The 23,802-nt window shown below is 34.5% G+C and overlaps 2 protein-coding genes across 4 annotated transcripts in view; one reads left to right on the forward strand and one right to left on the reverse strand.

Moving 5' to 3' along the window:
* SOS1 (SOS Ras/Rac guanine nucleotide exchange factor 1) overlaps positions 1-23,647 on the forward strand; it is a 119,961-nt gene extending 96,314 nt beyond the window's left edge. For 2 of the 3 annotated variants that reach the window (XM_019742393.3, XM_019742420.3), the window contains 8 exons: positions 578-740; positions 1,238-1,355; positions 9,153-9,325; positions 9,532-9,648; positions 11,144-11,408; positions 15,912-15,956; positions 17,675-17,793; positions 18,724-23,647. In XM_019742393.3, coding sequence (XP_019597952.1) covers positions 578-740; positions 1,238-1,355; positions 9,153-9,325; positions 9,532-9,648; positions 11,144-11,408; positions 15,912-15,956; positions 17,675-17,793; positions 18,724-19,215 — 1,492 coding nt within the window. In that variant the 3' untranslated portion in view covers positions 19,216-23,647. The remainder of the gene's footprint in view (positions 1-577; positions 741-1,237; positions 1,356-9,152; positions 9,326-9,531; positions 9,649-11,143; positions 11,409-15,911; positions 15,957-17,674; positions 17,794-18,723) is intronic. The other variant, XM_019742402.3, reaches the window with a different exon arrangement.
* The window catches only part of ARHGEF33 (Rho guanine nucleotide exchange factor 33), a 103,657-nt gene that overhangs the window by 10,411 nt on the left and 69,444 nt on the right, over positions 1-23,802 (reverse strand). The window lies entirely within an intron of this gene.

Genomic DNA, 23,802 nt, shown 5'->3' on the forward strand with positions numbered 1-23,802 from the left:
AAAGCATTTTTGTTTTCATTGACTTTATTTCTTTCTAAGCAATTTTTAAAATATTATTCTTAATTGTGGTAAAATACTTTCACTGACTTTTAATCTTACAATGCTTATGTAAAGAGCTATTCCTAGAAATGTAGCTAATTATTTCTATATATCGAAGAAATTAAGCATTAATCACTAAAATCTTGCAATTAGATGAATAGGAGATACGGAATTCTTAAATTCTAGAATAAATTCCCCTAGAACAAAACCACATCCCAAAAACTAGCATACATTCAACAAGATGTTAGACTCAGCATTTGATTCTAATGCTGAGAGAGGATGCACCAGATACAGTGAAAAAACGATTGACTGGTTGATGGTGTTAGTCTAGAAAACAGTGAAGAGCAGCAAGCCTTACTGAAGGTACTGCCTTGTCTTCCAGCCTCTTATTTACCTATCATCCTGAATATATGATCTCTATGGTTACACTATAGCCACACCCCTCTGTACATTATGTTATTTACTAAATTATTTAAATCACATCTTTGTTGGAAAAATTACAAATTTTTTTAATTCAGTTTTTGTCTTTGATTCCCAGATGTATTGTAGAAACTGAAAACTTAGAAGAAAGAGTAGCTGTGGTGAGTCGAATAATTGAGATTCTGCAAGTCTTTCAAGAGCTGAACAACTTCAATGGTGTCCTTGAGGTTGTCAGTGCTATGAACTCCTCACCTGTTTACAGGCTAGACCACACGTTTGAGGTAGGTTTGTATAGACTTCTTTTTTTTTTTAATGAACTTCCATTCCCTGTTCTAAGAATCAGAATTTTAACAGTTATGATCTTTAATTTTTAAGTGCCTCATCTGTCTATTCAGTAACAGTTTAAAAGATGGAATTATCAAAATTTTGAATGATTGTTCTTTTTAAATTTGGCATTCTCATTAAAATATATTTACAGATCCTAGCCTAAGTTAGAAGAAGAAAAAGCTTTCAGCACTTAATTTGTAATATAATGTACAATTATGCTCACATAATTGTGTGAGGAATGGCAAGATAAACTATATTTCAGATAGATGTACACACACATACCTGTAAGTTTGTACTAGAGCCCATGGAGATTGTCTCTTTGAGGCAGTATGCTTCTTAGAATCCAACTGATACAGTTCTGTTTGGGCTTTACTCTTAGCCTGGCATTTTTTGGCAAAACCTTTGATTCCTTTTGTAAACTTACGCTCCCTAAATATATTTTTTATTGTAGCAAATACCAAGTCGCCAAAAGAAAATTTTAGAAGAAGCTCATGAATTAAGTGAAGATCACTATAAGAAGTATTTGGCAAAACTCAGGTCTATTAATCCACCATGTGTGCCTTTCTTTGGTGAGCATTTCTTGAATTTTTATTGTGTTTCTGGATAAAACAAGACACTTATTTCCTTAAATGACTGAGTTTACACATGTGTAATATAGCAGCAGAAAATACTTATTTAACAAATATTTATCACCTGAATCCTCTTAGAATTTTTCTCTGTTAGGAGGTTTTAAGATAAAGCCCAATATATACATTCCACTTTTTATTTCTTGAGCAGCCATTTGATATTATATGATGCTTACTTGTGTTTGTATATTAATAGAAATCTTTTTTATTGAATTTTAAAAAACCAAACACTCTACAAAAGAGGTATGGCCATACTCATCCATATTTATAATCATGTTTCTTGTAAACGTTTTCACATGGCTTAAATCACTGCACATGTGCCTTTGGGCGCACATCTTCTACACATCACAATTTTACCTACCCCTTTTTCCTTCCCTTCTGCACCAGAGGAAGGAAGTGCCGTTTTCTTCCTTTTAAGTCTAGAACATCTACCCATTGAATCCTCTCCCCTCCTGTAGGTTTTATTCTTAAAATGACAGTCTTATTCTGTCATCTTTTCCATATATTTCATATTTTTAATATCTCTTTCACCCTGATTTCTTTTCTCTGCCTGTATATGGGCGCTGATGATTCTTCCTCTGAATGCTTACAAAAATTCTGATCTCTATTATATGTCTGATGTTTAGTCTTTTTAGTATGTGGTATATTTTCTTCTAGCCATTTTCTCATCTATATTTATATGTTATGTAGCTTGACTTTATATTGCATATAATATTGTTATGTCCTGATTTTTTCAACTAACGTATCATATTTCCCCACATTTTTTAGGCTTTATAACCAACCTATATGTATTTACTTCTACTCTTTTTGCTATGTACATTGTATAGTTATAATTGTATGATATGTACACACTATTGTTTACTTTCTTCATTTACCATATCCTAAATACATTGTTTTATTAGTCTTCATAATTATCATTTATAATGACTGCATAATATTCCACAGAGTTGGTATGACTATTTCACTATTACCCTGTGATTGGACATATACATTGTTTCCAGCTTTTTGGCTTTCCTAAATAATGTTATAATGAATAGCTTCATATTTTTCTGTATTTGAGAATATTTTCTTGAGCTAGATATTTTACCAATCTGCCTTGTAGTTTTTATTCTTTAACATATGTTAACAACTTAAAATACTTTGTAAATTCTGTGATGTCCATCTTTCCCATTACGATTTCTATTGGTTCTAACCTTAGAAAATTCTTCCAGTCTAGTAATTTAATATTCATTCATTTTCTCCTAGCTTTATGACTTGACTTTTAAAATTGTATTTAACTCTTTAATCAAATTGAAGTCTCTTTTAGATATCATTTGAAATATTCAAATTTATTTCTCCACCAAATTATTTTTTTGTTGACCCAGGTTTATTAATTCTTCTTTATTCCCATTTATATATGGTACCTCCTACTTTAATAAATAGTTTCCCATTAAGTTCTTATACTAATGCCCCAGTTTTAATGATTGTCACTTTATAATCTGTGATTCTCAAATGGGGACAGTTTTTGCTCCCCAGAGAACATTTAGCAAAGTCTAGAGACATTTTTTATTGTTCTAATTGGAAGGTGCTAGAGGCATCTAGTGGGCAGAGGATAGGAATGTTGCTAGCAACCTGCAATGGACAGGACAGCCCCCCACAACAAAGAATTACCCAGTCCAATAGCTCAGTAGTGCCAAGGCTGAGAAACTCTGCTTTACAGTATTTTCATGTGCGATAAAGTTGGTTCTTCAATTTTTCTTCAGTATTTTCTTTGCCAGTTTTGTCTCTTTATTTTTCCAAATGAACTTTATAAGGGAGGAGGGTAATTCCCCATAATACAGTTGAAACAGTCAATTAATTCAGAAAGATAATTTATGATACATAGCTTTTTTTCTAGATGTTTTTACTTGTGAATGGCATTCATTCTATGTCTATAACCCTTTAATAGTCAATTTTTAATTTTCTTGGGTTTTCTAAATATTTAATTATGTCTGCCAATAATGATAATGCTCTTCCCTTGATTTTATTTCTGTGTTATGCCATATAACGTTGATCATATCTTCCTAAATAAATGTTAAACAGTAATGATAAAAACAAACAGCTCTGTTTTAGTCTCAGTTTTAGCAGAAATAGGTATAATTTTTCTATTTGCTTGATTAGCTGTTTTTTATATTAAGAAAGTTTATAGTCATCTCCTGTGTTTTTGTTAGCAATATATATACATTTACTTTTATAGTTTGCCATCTTAGAGAAATATTTTTCTTGCTTAGCAAACTAAAATGATAGATTTACTAATACTTAACCTTCCTACTTACTAACATTAAATGCTATTTATTCATGGTGGATTAATCTTTTAAATACACAAATGAATTCTGTTCATTATCATTTCATTTAGGATTTTTGCATCCATCCTCATAATTAAGATTGATGTATGGTTTTTCTTTGTGTACTATATTTTTCAGCTTTTGTTATTATGGTTAGATTTACTTTGTAACATGAGTTAAGTACCTTTCCATCTATTGTATTCTGGAATATCATGAAATGATCTAGCCTTTAAATTTTGAAATATTCCAAAAGAAAAACCATCTGGATCTGTAATCCTTTGTAGAATATAATTCTTTAATAATGTTTTTATTTCTTCCTTAATTTTAATTTCAGTTGTCTCATTTCATTATTTTAAAAATACTAGCATTCAGTTATATCTATAAAAATGTTATTTTTAAAACTGCTCTCCTTTGTGATATATCTTTCCCATTTCTGTTTGTGCTTGTTTGTTTTAATTTGCTTTTTTCTTCCAAAAGATAAAATCTTAAATTCTCTCTGATTTTGTTTTTTATGTCATGTATTTTTATCATTATTAATTTATTCTGTTTTCCTGAGGACTTTTCCCCAAAAAAATTCTTGATAAAACTATTGAGTTCATTAATTTTCTCTTTCTGGTAAAACATTCAAGTCTATTCATTGACTTTTAAGTGTGGTGACTATGGTGCCAGTTCATACAAGGGAGCTGGGGAGCAACCTGGGTAGGTCTGATGTTCATCTCATTCAATCCGTCAACAAATATTTCTCGAGCACCCACTAAGTATCAGGGATTATGTCAGATGCTTAGAAAAAGTGAAAAATACGTAGCACTAACTGAGCATATAGTCGTGCTACTTATAGCATCTATCCTAACGCCTCTGGACTCACGATTTGGCCCCTGCTGCTCCATGACCCTGAGAGGTGGGTATTTATTCACACAGCTGAACTCTCCACAGTACTCTCTCAGACGAACTAACTGCTAATCTTCATAAACATGTTGTTATATGAACAAAGAACATTTCAGACCTGGATTTAGAGTACAGTTCGTTGTGGTTTAAGGTGAGCTGCATAATATAAACATATGTAGGTAGTTTGATAGGTACAGACAGCCTACCTGCCAGCTTTCCTACCCGTTTCTGCTTATCTTCCTGGTTGTTGAGCCTCTGCTCTTTTAAGTAATTTATTTGAATTGTATCTGGCCATTTTTCTGCTACTCTAGGAAGACTTTTGCTATTCCAAAGCTAAAGGTTATCAGTGTTCGGAGTTAGCCAGGCAGGCAGCCTTTCATGGTTCTGACCCAGTAGGTAGAGTTGTTTCTTAATTCCATCTTGTCTAGATAGTCTATAGAAACTCCTTCCAGATAGTTTGTAGAAACTCCTGCCAGAATCTTATCCTTAATTCGGCATACTGGTTTTGTTTTGTTTTCCCTCGATGGGAGGGTCAGGGGTAATATTTGACACTTTTACTTCCTCTGTCATCTTACTGAAATTCTTAGTTGGGTCTTTTGCTGACAGTGCACTATTTACAGAATAAAACTCAGGCAATTTCACCTTCGAATGAATTCTATGCCACACCACTGGTTCATATCCCGATTTTCCTACAGACACTAAAATGTTCTACTCATAGGTAGAATGGATATGTATGAGCAAACTAACATTTCTTCTAAGGTAAAAAGATGTAGATTCCTTTCTCAACCATGTCTCACCTCTCCGCACAAACATCTAAACCTGTAGCTTTGGCTTTGCTCTTTTACACAGCTCTAATTTTGTGTCCTTCTGTTTCTTGTCAATTTGACTCATCTCTACTCTTGCTTTCCTGCCATTTTAAAAGTGACTATATGTCTCTTACATCCTGGTCTGTTCTCCAAATGCTTTCTCTTCTATTCTGAAGTAATATACTTCTTTCATTCATTCAGAAACATTTACTGAATGCCTGTATGTGCCAGGCCCAGGGCTAGCTAGGTGCTGAGAATAGAGAGGCAAATAAAACATAGTCTTACCCTCAATAAGCCCCCTTGAAAGAGCAGAAAAATAAAGTATCATATAGTAAATATAATACTGTATTGTAAAGATGTATAACTCGAAGTGTGAATAAAGTGCTATGGGAACCTAGAATCCTGAGCAGCCACTTTTTCCGGGAAGAGTTGGGAAGGGTATTGGCAAGAAGGTGAAACCTCACCCTTCTTCATTATTTATGTCATAATGCTCTGCTTTCCCACTCCCTCGAACAGCTGTCTCCACAGGGTATGTAAAATGACCTATTGAAAAAAATTAAGCTTTAACAGTATGTAATTTTCAGGTATATGTATATATTTGTACTACATTTTTAATTCAAAAATTATATGTATATATGTGTGTATAAACATTGAGGATGCATGCTTACACATTTTTTACTGATGTATATGATCAACAAAGTTCGGACACTACCTCCAATTAATTGTGGTAAATTGCGGTAAAATACCACTTTAGTCACACTTCGAGTTATACATCTTTACAATACAGTATTATATTTACTATATGATACTTTATTTTTCTGCTCTTTCAAGGGGGCTTATTGAGGGTAAGACTATGTTTTATTTGCCTCTCTATTCTCAGCACCTAGCTAGCCCTGGGCCTGGCACATACAGGCATTCAATAAATGTTTCTGAATGAATGAAAGAAGTATATTACTTCAGAATAGAAGAGATTGATCATTTGTTCTCCTTTTAACTAGTCATTAATTTGTCATAAAATGATTTCCAAATTTTATCCTGAGGGCTCCCAAAATGCTATGTGTAAGCATTTGCGTAACTTCATTCAAGTAGACTTTTAACACCTACAACATCCCATAACTTATCCCCCATGTTCCCTGTGTCAGTCATATCATCAGCCATTCAGTCACTCAAGCACAAAGCTGAGCCTTCCTTCCCACTGCCCCCACCCTCTGCCCTAACCAGCTAATCAGTTCATTTCTACACCCCATTCTATCCCTGTAGGCTCTCATCATCTCACCAGGATTATTTGATCCCGCTAGCTGATCTTCCTGCTTCTAGGCTTAACTTCTTCTAAACCAGGGGTGTCCAAACTTTTTTCAACGTTTTTCACCAAGGGCCATATGCGGTAAAATACACAAACAGCTGGGCCACTCACTCGAGGTAAAGTACGTATTGCCTCACCTGGTTTATTTAAATAAACTAAATATATTTTTGGAATTTGCTGCGGGCCAATTAAAAATGGATTGCGGACCGCAGTTGGGCCGTGGGCCGCAGTTTGGATACCCCTGTTCTAAACCATCTGGCTTCACAGTACAGCCAGAGTAATCCTTCTAGAATGCAAAGATACTAATAATTTCCTAATTACCTACTAGGTTAAAGTTAAGCTCTTTTAAAAAGGCTCATCATGACCCACTCCAGGTGCTGCTACTCACAAACAATCACAGTTAGGCCATCAATTTGTGACCAATATGAAAAGTTTATTTTGGCTGCATTAAATATTGTGTACTGTTACGGACTTATTTGTCAGACTGAACATTGAGTTAAGTGGATCATGCAACAGTGTGGAGGAGAATATAACTGGCTGCAAGTAAAAGAGCCAACAGACAGCCATGGAAAATAAAAGAGCCTGTGCTTACTAGAACACATGGAAATTTGTCTTACAGGTCTACTCATATAATCAAGAGTGGCCTAGGTACTGAGAAATAATCTAACTAATACACTTAATAACTGGATACTTTATAGAATCAAACAGGCACTGATGTCTGTCATGTTTCATAATTGCTAACTTATTCACTATTGATTTTGAGTCACTCTCTGCAAGAATGTGGCCAAAAATTCCAGTATTTAAAAGTATGTCTGTAACACAAAAGCAGTTAGAACCACTAATACATGATTAGAACTAAAGTGCCTGTTCTTTTGTTCATTCTCTTCCCCTTCCAGTGCACAACCTGCAGTGATGGAGCAGGGATTAGCACTACTGATGCCTTGCTTATGTCTATCCTCACACCCTGCCACTCCTCCTCCACCACACACCAAGCCCCTGTGCTCTAGCCATACCAAGTAACACACTTTGTCTGCATGTGCCTTCCAAGCTTCCTCACAAACCAGTGTCTTTGTACACACTGCTACTTTGCTTAGAATGCCCTTCCATCTTCTTCTACTTACTAAATTTCTACTCATTTTTTGAGACTTACTTTAAGCATCACTTCATCTGTGATGCTTTTTTATTCCCACCAGGTCAGGCAGAGTTAGGCACACCTCCTTTGTGCTCTCATAGCATCTTCTGTGTTAGTACTAATCTAGCACTTACCAGATTGTACTATAATAGCCAACATTCAAAGCTCTGAACTCCCTGTGGTCATGGACTGTGTGTCTTGTCCGTCTTTCTATTAATCTCTGCAGTACCTAATGTAGTGCTTGGCATGCAGTGGAGACTCAGTATATGTGTACTGAGTGAATGAACTCAGATGTTCAGACACTCTCCTTTTTCCCCCAAAGCATCACAGTCAGCACTGTAGGGGGAAAGTCAGAAGCATAGAGAATAGGGCAAGAATAGCTACAACAGCATCAACAATCACAATCATAGCTCATTAAGCACTTACTTTTTGTCAGGCCCTATTCTAAACCTACATATAAGTTTACTCATTTCTCACAACAACGCTGCTATCCTCATTTTACAAATTAGACAGCCAAGGCACAGAATGGCTAAGTGACTTTCACAAAAGATTACGCAAGTAGAAAGCAGCAGAGTTGACTCCAGAACCTTCGTGCTAGAACAGAAAGGAACTAAAGTGCTCCTGGCATCAGAGGGCTGTGTAAAGAACTAAAGTGCTTGTTATGTTGTTCATTCCCTTCATCCAGTGTACAGCCTGCAGTGATGTGGAAACAGGTGCTCCTTACCAGGTTGCCACTAATTCTAGAAGTATACACACATTATACGCAGCCTGTGTGTGACAGGCTTGCAGATCCTTCCACATTGCCATGAGTGAGCCTGTCCAAACACTACTACCTCTGAACGCCAAATCCTAAGAAGCTCTTGTGGGGCCTCAAGAGCTGAGTAAGCAGAAAGTATGATCCTCTGAATTTAACATTTTCCCCTTTTGCCAAAAATATGTGTTTATTAATGACAGGTTGTTTTTAAAGTTCCTTTTACAAAACCATGACTTACATCAAATAACGTGGTTTGGCGGGTAAGGAAAAACTGATTACTCCTCCTGAAAAATCTAGTAACTTTGTTAAACTTGGTCTCTTTTTCTTGGGTATTTATAAAACTTCAGTTTGTCACAGAATTTGATACTTACAAAAGTCTTTTTCTTGATAATCTTTATTTAGCTTGTTGTTTTTCATGAAATGGAAATCTGTGCCGTGATTCTTTGGTCATGGTGATTGAGATGGTACAGTGTAAAATACCTACAATTACTGAGAAAGAAAAAATAAACTAGCTTTTCCCATCTTTATCCTTGAAATAATTTAATTATATCTTCTAGGAATTTATCTAACTAATATCTTGAAAACAGAAGAAGGCAACCCTGAGGTCCTAAAAAGGCACGGAAAAGAGCTCATAAACTTTAGTAAAAGGAGGAAAGTAGCAGAAATAACAGGAGAGATCCAGCAGTACCAAAATCAGCCTTATTGTTTACGAGTAGAATCAGATATCAAAGTAAGTTGAATTATTTGAGTATACATATTTCTGATTTATAAACTGCCTGATAAAAGGCAGGTTTATTTTGTGGAAGAGGAAAAGGGAAATAAAACTTAAATAATTCAAATTTTCTTATGTTAAATGTTAAATTATTTTCATGAATTTCAAACTGAATTTAAAATATTTAATATTAATAATTGTTTGTTTCTTTGCATTTATTTTAGAGGTTCTTTGAAAACTTGAATCCAATGGGAAATAGCATGGAAAAAGAATTTACAGATTATCTTTTCAACAAATCCCTAGAAATAGAACCACGAAACCCTAAGCCTCTCCCAAGATTTGTAAGCATTTGTATATTTATATATTTTTTTCATTTATGTATTTTCTGCAGTTGTCATCTACATCTGGTGGTGCCATCACTACCACATGTGTTGTACAGATTAGTTTTCTGTAAAGGCATTCAGGGATGAAGTACCCATGTGATGGATGAAAGTACTGAATAAGCGCTTAATAAGTATGCTCAGGAATATCCCACTTGGTTCCACATAAATGAGCAATAATATTAACCTGAATAAATCTTGATATAGATGAAGAAATTAGGAAAATACGAAAGTTTTTATTTTTAAACAAAAAATTATTCAAGATTTATTTTAAGGAGAGGAAATTTGATTAATTTTTACTAGTTCACTTATAATATATGTACTTAGGATTTCTTTCAAAGTAATGACTTATAAGAACTTTTAACCATGAATCATTAGCCATAAAAATAACAGGTTTGGCTAAGATACATTTTGGGGGAAATAAAGTTTACATTTTTTTTTATTACTTGTCAGTGCTTGGCCAAATTTATGTACAGTATCACCACCTCACTGAACTGAATATAATCTCTTTTATTCACAAGACAGTCAAGAAGACACATAAATGGCATGGCTTTTAAGTAACCAAGATAAATCTCATAAATGTCTTGGAATTAAAGCCTATGCCATTACCTCACAAGAATATTTCTCAAGGCCTAAAACAGTTTTTTAAAAGGTGGATTAAAAACAGCAAATTGGCAATAATCTGTTCCAATGAGGCATGCTAATATCACTGAGAAATGATCATTCTGTAAGAAAATTCCATAAAACTAACATAAACGTACAGATGAAAACTCAGGCAATTTAATGCATTTGTAAATAGCTCAAATGATCTTGATGGCATCACTGTATTATAGCATACCGTGTTTCCCCGAAAATAAGACCTAGCCAGACAATCAGCTCTACTGCATCTTTTGGAGCAAAAATTAATGTAAGACCCAGTCTTATTTTACTATTATATAAGACTTGGTAATATAATATAATATAATATAATTAATATAATACCAGGTCTTATATTAATTTTTGCTCCAAAAGACGCATTAGAGCTGATTGTCTGGCTAGGTCTTATTTTTGGGGAAACAGGGTAGTAAGGTATCATAATTCATAATGATCCTGGCTTTTCCAGTATGGTTAAATTAGTTCAACATAGTCTGTTTAAAAAGCCAGAGAAATATACAACATATCTTAGAAAGACTTCTATCCAAAAATATTAAAATAATGAATACTCTGGTATTTATAAGACTAAGACTCAATTATTTAAAGAAATTCATTCCCTAGTAATTTAGATAGCCAAGGGTTATGGAAATGGAATTGTTAATGCTTTAACCTGAAGACGCTAATTCGAATCATTATGTAACTTCTTTATTAGTGGTTTATGGTTTTCCTAAATATTAGTTGAATTTCATAAGGCATATATGTAGAAAAACCTTCCTTTCTGTTATGGTGTTGTAAGTATTGTGTTCCTTTGATGTGTCTACAGCCAAAAAAATATAGCTATCCTCTAAAATCTCCTGGAGTTCGTCCATCAAACCCAAGACCAGGTACCATGAGACATCCCACACCTCTGCAACAGGAGCCAAGGAAAATCAGTTATAGTAGGATCCCTGAAAGTGAAACAGAAAGTACAGCATCTGCACCAAATTCTCCAAGAACACCGTTAACACCTCCTCCTGCTTCTGGTGCTTCTAGTACCACCGATGTTTGCAGCGTATTTGATTCTGATCATTCGAGCCCTTTTCATTCAAGTAGGTGCTAAAATTTTAAGTGCTTTAAAGTAATTGTTAATATTATATGTGCTAGACCTAAAAAAAGAATATTTTTTATTTGTTGTAAATTTGTAGACAAATACCATTTCCAAAGACATTATTATAAAAATATAAAACAAATTCTAAACTCCAGCACCTTAAAATTTATTAAAATATTGTTGGAACAGCCCTCTTTAAATTTATCATACTTTTTTGATAGGCCTGTGATGAAATTGGTAGTTTAAACTTCATTTGAGCATTTGTTTTCAACTGGTGAATTTAAAATGCATTCTGCATATCCAGAGGTAACAAACGCCTAAAATCTGAATATCAGTCCAGTGCTTTAAATGCTGCCTCCAAAATTATTATATTTGAATACTACTCAGTACATCATTTCCTTCCCACCGAACTCTGTAGTTTCTAATATCGCAGTTTATCAGATTCAAACTCTTACTTAATCTTTGTCAGTCTACACCATCCAGCAGAAGGTATATAGTGCCTGCTAATACACTGCCTATGCTTTCAAGCCCAGCCTTTCAAATCTCATAGTCTGCATACGATTGCTCATTTCTTTCTTGTTTTTATATCAGTATTATCCAGTAAAATTTAATGTGAGCCACATGTATACTTTGAATGTTCTATAGTCACATTAAAAAAAAGAGGTGAAATTTATTTTATTTAACCCAGTATCTGTAAAATATTGTCATTTCAACATGAAATCAATATGAAAATTTATTAATGAGATATTTTATGTTCTCTTTTGGTTCTAAATCTTCAAAATCCAGTGTGCATTTTACACTCACAGCACTTCTCAATTTGGACTAGCCATATTCAAGTGATCACTAACCACATGTAGCTAGTGGCTACCAAACTGTTTAACTCAGCTCTAGCCTTTTGAAGAGGCTGCCTTTTATATGTAGATTACTCTTCTTTTATTAATTTCCTAATCAATTTCATACAGAGCTTTAAAGCTCTACTGAGAACACGCTACCTTTTTTTCACTTGTTCATTATTAAATCGTAACTAGAATCTAATCACCTTTAACCCTCTCACAACCACTTCCTCGTGCTCTCCCGTTTTGGCTGTCTTAGCTCAATGTATAGATCAAATTTTGCTATAGTACTGACAGAATAGAATCCAGAACTCAGAGACACCATGACATTATGGGGGAAGAGGTTGAGGAGCACTGACCTAGGAGAAACCACTGTTCTAGGACTTAGGCTTTGTAATCTTAACCTTGAGGGTTTTCTCAATTTCTCTTTCTTTGCAATAAAGAAAACCCCTATTACTATTCCCTTTGCTCTTAATAAAAATTGAAAATAACTGGTTTTGAAATCACATGAACCAGCATAATATAAAACTACCTGAGTGCTTATTAGTTAGTCCCTTACTTAAAACTTACCAGTGGCCTATGTGTATTAAAGGTCCTCATCTGCTATTGACCCCACTTCTGCTTAACAGAGCTGCTTGTGGGGGGGTGGGGGCGGGGGAAGAGCAGGGAGGAGAGGTCACCAGAGCGTCCTACTTGCCAACCACTGTGTTGCCCCCAGAGTGAATCCCTAATTCCTTGTTTCCCTAGGTTCTGGCAGCTAAGAGCTACTATGCCTACACTCTTATGTCATCTGAACATATTCCACTCAATACGAAGCAGCAGAACGTTCCACTGCTTACGTTTTTCAAAAGGCAAAGTTTGACTAGAATTTTGATTAGTTATAATAGTACTTTTTTGCTTCTTAAAGTTTTTATCCCAAAAGAATTTACTTTAAAACCAGTAATTAATATATTCAGCCAGTATCTTGTATATTTCACTCCTTGCCAAGCACTACACATCTTCTCTGGTGAAGCATACAGTCTTACTGAGAGATGAAAAACAATCATAGTAAAAAGAAAATCATAGTTAAGTGTTCAACTATTGTTAAATGCTGTGATTTTATACTACAATCATTTTTTCATCTCTCAGTAAGATTGCAAGCTTTACCAGAGATGTGTAAATGCTTAGCAAATGCTCAATGAATGGTGAAGACATAATGCTGTAGAAGTTACACAAAGATAACCACAGAATGGGCAAGAATGGTCATGTAAAGCTGTGTAGTCAAGACAGAGAGAGAAGAAAACTGGCCCCCTAGTTAGTGCGGCTACCCACATGCTCACATTCAGAGTCCTGCTCCACACCTTGCTCTGGCCAGGTCCACCTCTCAGGTGATAATGATGGTGGCTGGGAAAGGGGAAAGACCACCAGCTGCTATAGCAAGGAAGACAGGAGGATGAAATGCTCTTAGGACCTTCCTGTTTGAAGGCTGCCTAGTCATAAAAGGGAGCCGAAGGTCTGACCGGGACTGTGCTACAGATGAGCGTTAGCTCCACCCCTTAAGGGACGCTTTGACAACAGAAGAGGTATTCCAAGTATTTCAAGCTGGAATGCAAGGATTTTTCTTCATAGAAGATTGTTGTCGGTGATTAGTTTCTAATCTCAAATACATTTGCATTAGCAGGTTTTTGTGAATTAAAGATGTTATCTATTATTTATATAAATGTTTTCTATAGGAAAATGCTCAGTCCTATTTTAAGAATGACTCATTTATAAATTAGAGAGTGTCTTCAACAATGGTTTCAAACCTGACTGTATATTATAATCCCCTGAGGAACTTTAAAAATTTAGCTATATTCCCAGCCCACGCTTGAATTAGTCTTGCACTGGCACCTGGGCATCAGCATTTTTTAAAAACTCCCCAGGGGGTTCTAATGTGCAAGCCAAGACTGAGAACCACTGATCTATTTTTTGGGATTTGTACTTAACTACTACTATTTTAACTCATTGGATTTCACTCCTAAGTCATTATCAATAAATTTGTTCAGTACCAGCTGACAAGAATTTTCAGTATATATTTCTTGATTAAAGCTTGTATAATTGTAAGAGTTTTTAAATAGCATTTTCCCAGCTGTGAGACCAAGCAATTAGTTTAAAGTGACAAATTCGAAAAGTGTCCCAAATTTACCATAGGGATGAGTGCTGTATATAAATAGGATGAAAGCCAAGTGTGCAGTATATGCACAGGTATAATCATTCTTTCTAAAAGCCTGCAGTGTGTAGCTGTCCTGGGCTTTGTGTTTTGATTTTATTTCTATATTGTACTAAGTGTACTACCATGTTCTCGAGGCTTCTCTCCAGGAGGCATACTTATTTCCTTTCCAAGCAGAAAATACAGAAGTAGGTAAAAACTAGAGCTGGATACGCCCTTAACCCTGTTATGTCATAGGTGCCTAATAAGTAAGTAGTGAGGAGAATCATTGACAGAGCAATAGCATCATTTAATATCAAAGTATAAAAGTGAATTTTAATCTTCTGAGATTGTTAGAATTAGCTGGGTTGCTACCCTTTAGTAACTGTGCCCGCCAAATAAGTATCAGTACAGATGGAAAGGAGATAATCGTGTAAATTATTTGAAGTTGGGGCTGTCTGGGAAATAAGACCACTGTAGCTATATAACCAATCAAATTAATATTATTGCCAGCTGAGCCTGGAATGTAAAATTATCCTTGTTCTGACCAAAAAAGCTGGACAAAACCGAGGTCCAAATTATTTCAGTGACTGCTTATTATGCAAAACTTAGAGAAACCTGAATTTTAAAAAATCAGTTCAGTCTAGTATTACAGGAATTACTTTAGTCTGTTGGATATTATCTATTGGTAATATGAAGCAGTGTAACATAAATGACTATATTGACTTAAAACCAGTATAGATTAGTCTCTTGTCTCCTTTTTTTCTATTTCAATGCTCTTGGGGCTTTGGCTTTTATGATTTTCAATTTTTTTCTTAAAAGAATTAACATTACTGAAATTAGACATTCTAAGTTTATCAGTGAGTTGCCTATATAACATGTGTCTAAGCACCAAATTTTATTGATTTTTTTTTTTAAAGAAAAAGGTGTTCAAGAATATGAAAGGAAAATATATATATCACTTTCAAGCTTGTTTGGTAATATCCAAAGCTGTAGTTATTTTATGATGAGAATATATGCCTCAAGAACATTTTCAAAGGTATATAATAGTAACATTAGTAAGAAATCCCTTTTATTTTTTAATTTATATAACATTATTTACTATTTATTTAACAAATTTGTGTTTTCAAAGTAATCTTTAGCACATGACATATTTCTATATGTCCAGCTGAATTCTTTGCTCAATTGGGTTTATATATTTTTTAAAAGTCTTCCACTAATATGGGATATTTTAGTTTTCTCATGGATGCTTTTCATTTAATTATTATGACATCAACTAGTGAATCTAAAAGGAATATTCAAAACTCCCAATATGATATTAACTCAATTTAATTCTTTATTTTTCTCAAAAGTAAGTAGTAATGAGCTTTCACTATAGACTGTTATACCATTCTTTAAACTAGAATGACAAAAATAACATTTTTATCAAAAATAAATTTTTACAGATGAGTTGAATATATCAATGAAAGAAAAAAAATCTACTTTTTCTTGTTTCCTTTCACAGGCAGCGATACCGTCTTTATCCAAGTTACACTGTCCCATGGCCCAAGTTAGTATATTTGGTTTAAGACTCATAATTCTCGCTTTGGCTTTAAAAATTAAACCAAGTGTAACCTTTCCTGCTAAAACTCTTCTTGAGTCTGACAGCATTGGTACCTTGCTTGCAACATCTTAGAAGTGAGGCCTTCACTTACGCTATCTTTGGATCATAAATTATTTGCTTAAACTTACATACTTTTAATGCTTTTTGTAAAAGCTTTTTCTCTTTTAAAAGAACATTATTGTATGGGTGGCTTCCACATTTAACCATTTCTCTTTTCCAACTGTAGAGGTCTAAATATTTCTTACTGCTCAACTTTAAAAAGAAAAAAAAGCAAGAGCATGCATGCGCACATGGGAATGCTGGCAGCTACATGCGTGTCTAAACCACAAAATACACTTAGCCTGGCGACAATGCAGACTGTAGGCAAATAACTGTTATTTGACTTTAGAAGAACTGTCTTATAATTGCAACTACTTAAATTATACAGCCTAAATATTCATCACTGTTAAGCAAAATAAAGTTCCATTGTAGATATTTGCTTTTAATTTTAAAGTAGGCTACCAATTCCAAATTATTCCATCAACTTTAAGCTAATAGGTTAATGTTTTTTGCTGTCCTTTATATAAATGATTTCAAAATGTGTACAACAGAAAATGTTAGTTATAAGCTAAATTAACTTACATAGTCTCTTAAGAAATACGGTAGGTGATCAAACTGTTGCTCATTTGCACATCAGTACTTAAAGTACTATTTTTAAGTTCTATATTGTTATAACATTTAATTGACAAAACAAAAGCAGTCAATAATTAAGGGAAAAAAGAACCCATCAAGTATGATTTTGAGTGATCATTTATGTATTATTTCCATATCTTATTTTTATAGTGCTCATAAACTAGCTATCAACTTACATAAATGATTTCTTTCAAAGTGTAATTATTTATATGCCTATATTATGCCTTTGTCATCATAAATATCTGTAAGATAGGTTCCAATTAGAAGCTTTACTCACCTTTTTTGTGCCACTTTATCAACTTATTCTTAAGTCAGGTTCGTTAGATACTAGCATAATTTCTGTTTTTGTTATCGGGGCTGCTTCAGTCATCTTGAATAGCTCCATCACAATAAAAACTTTTAGATTAGAGTCTGATGAACCTGATTTTGCTTACCCAGCAAGGAGAGCTTATACCTAAGTAAAATGACAAGAGACCCTTCCTGCAGACATTAGATTCTCTCCCTGACATCCTTGGGGAGAAACATTGGGGACAGTGGTTAAGATCAGAAACGAATCCCAAGGATTATCCAGTGACTTTATTATATATATATGTATGTATTCAGAAGAAAAAAATGAGCCCATCACAAAAGCTTAACAAAAGTTACCATTCCAAAGGTTTTTAATAATTTGCTATCCCAGAAATACGAGAATCAGACCCAAATTTAAAATTCCAATTATAGATTAACAATAGGAATGTTGTTTTGTTCAAGAAGCAAAATAACAGAATATGTTAGGCAGCTTTTTTTCTGAAAATTCTGCTAAAAAGATTATGCATGCTTTTATAGCAGTTTGCTTTAATAAAGGAAATACTATTGGATATTGGTACTACTGCTTTTGGTACTTATGTACATTTCTTTTAATAAATATAAGCAGTTTCCCAGTAAGCCTTTTCAGGATTAATAGATGAAATAAAATTGCTACGAACTTTTTAAAAAATTTTAACATCCTACAGGATCTGCTTCAGTATCATCTATAAGTTTAACCAAGGGCACTGACGAAGGGCCCGTCCCCCCTCCTGTCCCTCCACGGAGACGACCAGAGTCTGCCCCAGCGGAGTCATCACCATCTAAGGTGAAGTAGAAAATCCTGGTACCTGGAATTGGGGGGTCTTACGTTACATTGTGCTCAATTGCTGTGTCTAGTTTAGTTTTTACTAGATCAGGTTAACACCTCAGTATTTAGGCTTAAGTGAGGTTAAACAAGGATTGAATATGGATTTACCATGCAGTAATGTTTATTTCTTTTCTTCTGAAATTAGTGGGGGGTTTTTGGTATATTTTCAAAGGAAATCTAAATCATGGGGTACTGTCAAGGAGAAAACAGTGTTATCTATAAAGTAAGAGTATTATAGTCTCAAGCAGTTCTTCAAAAACATATACACGCAGAGAGAAGAAGTCTGAAGCTTTATATGAAAGTACATTTTAAGTGAAACTGTATCTTAGCATATGCTAAACATTACCTGTCTGAGCCCTTAATAGTGAATCTGACATGCTTTTAAATGGGATTTTCATGAAAATTCTGGGTTAGAAGAGACCTTAAAGGCTGAAAATAGCTATGTTTTCCACCTATTTAAACTTCTTTCTTTACCAATTGTTAACTTGATTCAGTGGTTCTCAAAGTGTCCAGAGGGCAGAGCACCTGGACCAGTCAAGGCACTCTTTGCAGAACATCATGAAAGGTTAATATAGTACGTTTATTGTAAAATTAACAGGTAACTTACGTTAAATCAGAAATGGTCTTAGATTGAGTGATAGGTAAGCAGTAGCAAACAACAAAATTTTGAGAAAAGTAATTACAGTAAAAATTTAACATTGAGAAAAAAATTTTTTTTAATGAATTGGCATAACTTCCCATTTAAAACATATGGCAAAGCTCCCAGATCCATACCTAGGGTTCTTCCAATAGCATGTTTGAAAACCCCAACTTAATTCTTAATATATTCATGGTACTACATTAATTAAATTATTAATAAATGTGTTTTATTTGTTTCATTTGTCTTAGATTATGTCTAAGCATTTGGACAGCCCCCCAGCAATTCCTCCTAGGCAACCCACATCAAAAGCTTATTCACCACGATACTCAATATCAGACCGGACCTCTATATCAGATGCTCCTGAAAGCCCTCCCTTGTTACCACCACGAGAACCTGTGAGGACACCTGATGTTTTCTCAAGCTCACCACTACATCTCCAACCACCCCCTTTGGGCAAAAAGAGTGATCACGGCAATGCCTTCTTCCCAAACAGCCCTTCCCCCTTTACCCCACCTCCTCCTCAGACACCTTCTCCTCATGGCACCAGAAGGCATCTGCCGTCACCGCCATTGACACAAGAAGTGGACCTTCATTCCATTGCTGGGCCACCTGTTCCTCCACGACAAAGCACTTCTCAGCATATCCCTAAACTCCCTCCCAAAACTTACAAAAGGGAGCACACACACCCATCCATGCACAGAGATGGACCACCACTGTTGGAGAATGCCCATTCTTCCTGAGTCCTCTGTACCAGGGTGTATGTTTTCCTATCCCCAAATCCATTGCTGGCAATGGATGCACTGAATGTGCCAGCACTGAGGAGGTAAAATGAGAACTCCAAACACTAACGACTCTACTTCAAGATGCAGTAAAGACAATGAATTTTAACCTAGACATAATTATAAAATGAAAATGGTATTCGTTTAGAATATGGAAAGACTAATCCAGAGGAATTGGACAGCTGATTGCACCTGAAACTCAATTAAAGGGATTTTTTCCAGCCAGTGGGCCAGAGTCCTGTTTTTGTGAAGTGATCTTTGTCATTAAAGGGATGGAATACAGTCTAGTGTCTAGTAGGCCCACATGATGACCATTTTTGTAATTCAAAATATTATGCACTTTTTAAAAAGAAATCTTAAACAGGGATCTTCATATCCTCCTTTGTTTTCCTTTGCTTTCACTCGTCCGACTTTAGAATATTTTCTTAAAAATCATTCAAAGGACTGTGAGGAAAGGCTGTGTACCTGACCTTGTTGGAATCAAGGCCCAGCACTGTACTACAGTCCTGTTTACAGATTATTACAGTGAATTGAATGAAATGAATGGGTACCGAGGCTTCACCAAAGAGGTACTTTTTTTTTTTTTTTTTTTTTTAGGAATAATTATATCAATTTTAAGAGCATTCCCCTACCCACCGTCCTTATACAAACAAAACGTGGTGGTGTTGCCTTCAAATGAGAATTTTTGTGTCATTAACATGACAGAAGAACTTTTTTAAAACTAACTGTCAAGTATATGATTTACATTTAGGAGACTGTTAATCTATGCGATTGTCATTTCTCCCTCCCCCCACAAAAGTTTACTGGTAATCCATGTCCTGGCTTGTCGCTGTCTCTCTAACCATGCTGTGGAAATGCGGTCACCCACTGTGACGAGGAGCACTTAGTACTTGCTGGGCATCACTGACACCATTCATGTTTTACTAATCGCTGAGTAATCAGCATATCTAGAATTACCTTGCATTGCCTAAATCATGTGTATATAGTGAATGTTATATAATAAACTTGGCAGGTCTGTTTTAATTTAATTGAATAAAGATACAAATACTTTGTTTGGCTGGCATATATTAAATTATTATATGGCGAAAATGGTTGATTCTTATTTCTTTCAGTTGAAACACACACACACACACACACACACAACACTAAGCATAAAAGCACGTATTGTGGTACGCCTTGGTTTCTAGTTCTGGATGTATGTATTCATCTTAATGATCTAAAGTTGCAGTTTGGCATGTAGAAAAATATTTGGTTAGAATAGGATGGGTATCTTTTAAGGAGAACTTTGTACGTTTTTTAATTTCCTAGGCAACATATGTACAGCTTGTTAAAGTTTATATTAAACATTCTACCTTGCTTGAGGTCTTTGCTCTATCAGAACTATTCATAGTAGAACATCTGCCTACATCATTAATATCATAATATGGATTATTCATTAAGCCTATGTACTGATCTTCTGAGTCTAACAAATACTGTAACTGAAATGCATGCAGCTTGTTGAAGAGAAAAAGTTTATTTAAGCTCCACTATAATGTCTGTGAGATGTGCAGTATTCCATCCTTAGAGAGTCATCATTTCATCAGTATGTGCATGTGTCCTCTGAATAATGAAGCAACATTTCAGCAGCTCTGTTAACCATGCCATTAGAGACATTTTTACAAGTGCTGTATCATGGTGGAAACCTAATACTTTAATTTCCTGTGACATTTATTAGAACATTAAATGTACATCACAATAGTACAGTATACAGTCCTCTAAGACCAGAATGTTGATTGCACCGTCATTGAGCAATCCATCATAGCATATCCTTATTTGTTAGAGTTGAATATCTGTTTAATAACTGTACCATTCTTCTTATGGTAGCCATTTTTCTTTTTGTAAAATGTCTGCTTTTTAAGTGTCCCAAAAAATTAATTTCAAATCCCCTCTTGTATGCAAAGTGTCCATAAAACCATTAATTCAATAAGTATTTAAGCCGACTTACTAGTGCTGCTACAATTAATCATAATACACATTCCAGAATCTCCCATGGCTTTTTATTGACCAGCCTCATTGTCCCTAGGATTTCCTTTTATATGTCTTACTGATCGCTTTTTTTAATTATACCATTCCTACTCCAAATGAGAAACAGAAAAGTCACATTGGAGCCCACTCAATATCTTTCTGGCCAGTGTGTTCGCCTTCAATAACGGTTTCAACCTGCCCGATCATATAAAGAGGAAAATATCAAGTTTGGAGTTCTAATCATACTTCTCTGCAAAGGGAACCATTCAACCCCGGTGGTTCTAGGAGACCACCTCACTGTGCATCAGCTTCGTATGCATTGTGGATAGAGGATATTTTTATGTTGCAGTGTGACATCTGGGTAAAAATATTTGCTGAAGTGGTAACTAATTAAAAAAATTCCAATTGGATGTCCTTAAATGGAGGTGAGAAAACTATCCTTGCCTTCACATGTGGAACATTAACTAGCTGACAATTTATTCTTTGTAATAACTAGAGCATACTTAAATCAGGGACGAGAAGTGGCTGAGAAGATAAATGCATCACCACAAAATTCTGCTTTTGAATCTGGGACATTACAAGATAGTCAATGCAGCATGACTTTTTCTGAACTGGATTCCAAAATAACGGAACATTTCTCTTAGAAATGGAAATGTTCATAGATGTTTCATTATCTTTGGATCACACAATGAAAATATTTCCAGTAAAATATTACTTAGGTGGGCTGATAAAGAAAGGAAGACTTTTCACATCCAAGCATGTTTAAAAACAGGAACAGATAAGCATGTTTCTAAACTTACTGAAAGACAGGTTATTTACTCTTTCCAGTCTTCCAATGTATTTTAAGAGTACAAATTATGAGGAAATATGCAAATATTAAAAGTTGGCTTAATTAAAGACTGTTGGGTATCAAATTATGTGTTTCGTAGGTTACTGTGCTCTAACAACTCAAGAATGTTTTATGGGAGTTGATTTTAGCAAAGAGCATGCCACATAAATTATACTACAATCAACAGCAGTCTAGTAAAAAAGTACTATTTCAGTTGGAAACTATATTATGGTTTTAAATTCTTTAATGGGTTTTTTTCATAAATCAAAAATTGCATAAACCAAAAATTAGTTGGTATCTAGGATCATGCTCTTGTCTTAATTCTCGTTTAGCTTACTTTAGTCATGTATTTCATCACTTGTCTTTTAATGACAGCTTAAATTCAGTTTTAAGTGGCTCAGCAAAATAAATAATGCATATGGAGGGAGGGGTGTCCCAATTTATTAGTATTGTACATATTGAGAAAAACTTTTTTTTTTTCCCCTCCAGATTTAGAAAGAAACAGACTTAACCATTTATTTCTTGGTGTTCTGCTGCTATGGGTAGGTTCACTTATTTTTTTAACCTTTATTGTTTGACTGTTATATAAGTGCAGGTCCTGTTGTGTTGCACATTAATCTTTACCAGTAAAATAAACATCACAAGGTTAATATCAGTTTGGCTGAAAGAATTATGCAGTAAAATTATAAGGGAAAGTGATGACTTAGTTTATTTCAATTTTCTTTTGAAACATCTCATTACTAACTTTGAAAATCACTTCATAATCCCTTATACATGAGCCAATAAAATATTTTGAACTCTAGTTAAGAAGCATGAAGTCTATATGATAAATCTAAACAACAAAAGCACTTGTAACTTGTTTTGTAAATTTCATGCCTTATTTTCCATTTTTGACACCGTAAAGTGCATTTTCTGTCAACTGTGAGTAAATTTCCCTTTTGCCTTTAACGAAAATAGTGCATTAAGTAGCCAATTGCTGCAAAATTATAAAACAAGTTAGCTAAAGGTGGATCACACTGAACTACCACTCAAAGAAATAAGATGCATAACAGATAGAAGTAATGTGTGGATTTAGTGAAAGTGCACCTGTGCCAGATGCATGCCACTTTCAGTAGCTGCCAAATGTGCCTTTAATTAAGAACATCTCTAATTTTTTTCTTCAGATCAAGTCAGCATTTGGGGGTGGGATCAGGGCAGGGGACTTTGGGGTGCAAATATCTGGTGAAACTCATCAGAGAAGAAGCCTTTGTCAAAGTGACATGTATAACTTCAGTTGAAACACGTTCGTGTATATATATGTGTATTTGCCTTTGTTTAGTAGCACAGTATTTGCTAAAATAATTGTCAAAAAAATTTGCTCTGTAAGTCTTACTTTGATGTAAAAACAAAGTGTGGTCTATACATCTAATATGGCCTTTGTACCTAACTATGTTTGTAGGTAATCTTTGTACTCTTATGTGCAGCAGTATTTGGTTTGCATTTTAAGTGAAAATAATGGCTGTTATTTTTCTGGCATTACTAAGATAAACTGAAAAATAATAAAGAAAAATGCCTTACATAGCCCACAAGTGTATTATTTTTGCATGTATTGATTTTAGAGGGCAATATTTTGTGATTAGTGATTTTCATTTTAGCTCGTATTTTCAATATAGAAATAGTTTTCTCTTTATCATGGTCTTGCTTTAGAGGTGCTTATTTCTATATCACAATATCAT

This window comes from Rhinolophus sinicus, chromosome 2 (assembly GCF_057876585.1).
Source record: "Rhinolophus sinicus isolate RSI-liver-muscle chromosome 2, RSI-T2T, whole genome shotgun sequence".
Taxonomy (NCBI): domain Eukaryota; kingdom Metazoa; phylum Chordata; class Mammalia; order Chiroptera; family Rhinolophidae; genus Rhinolophus; species Rhinolophus sinicus.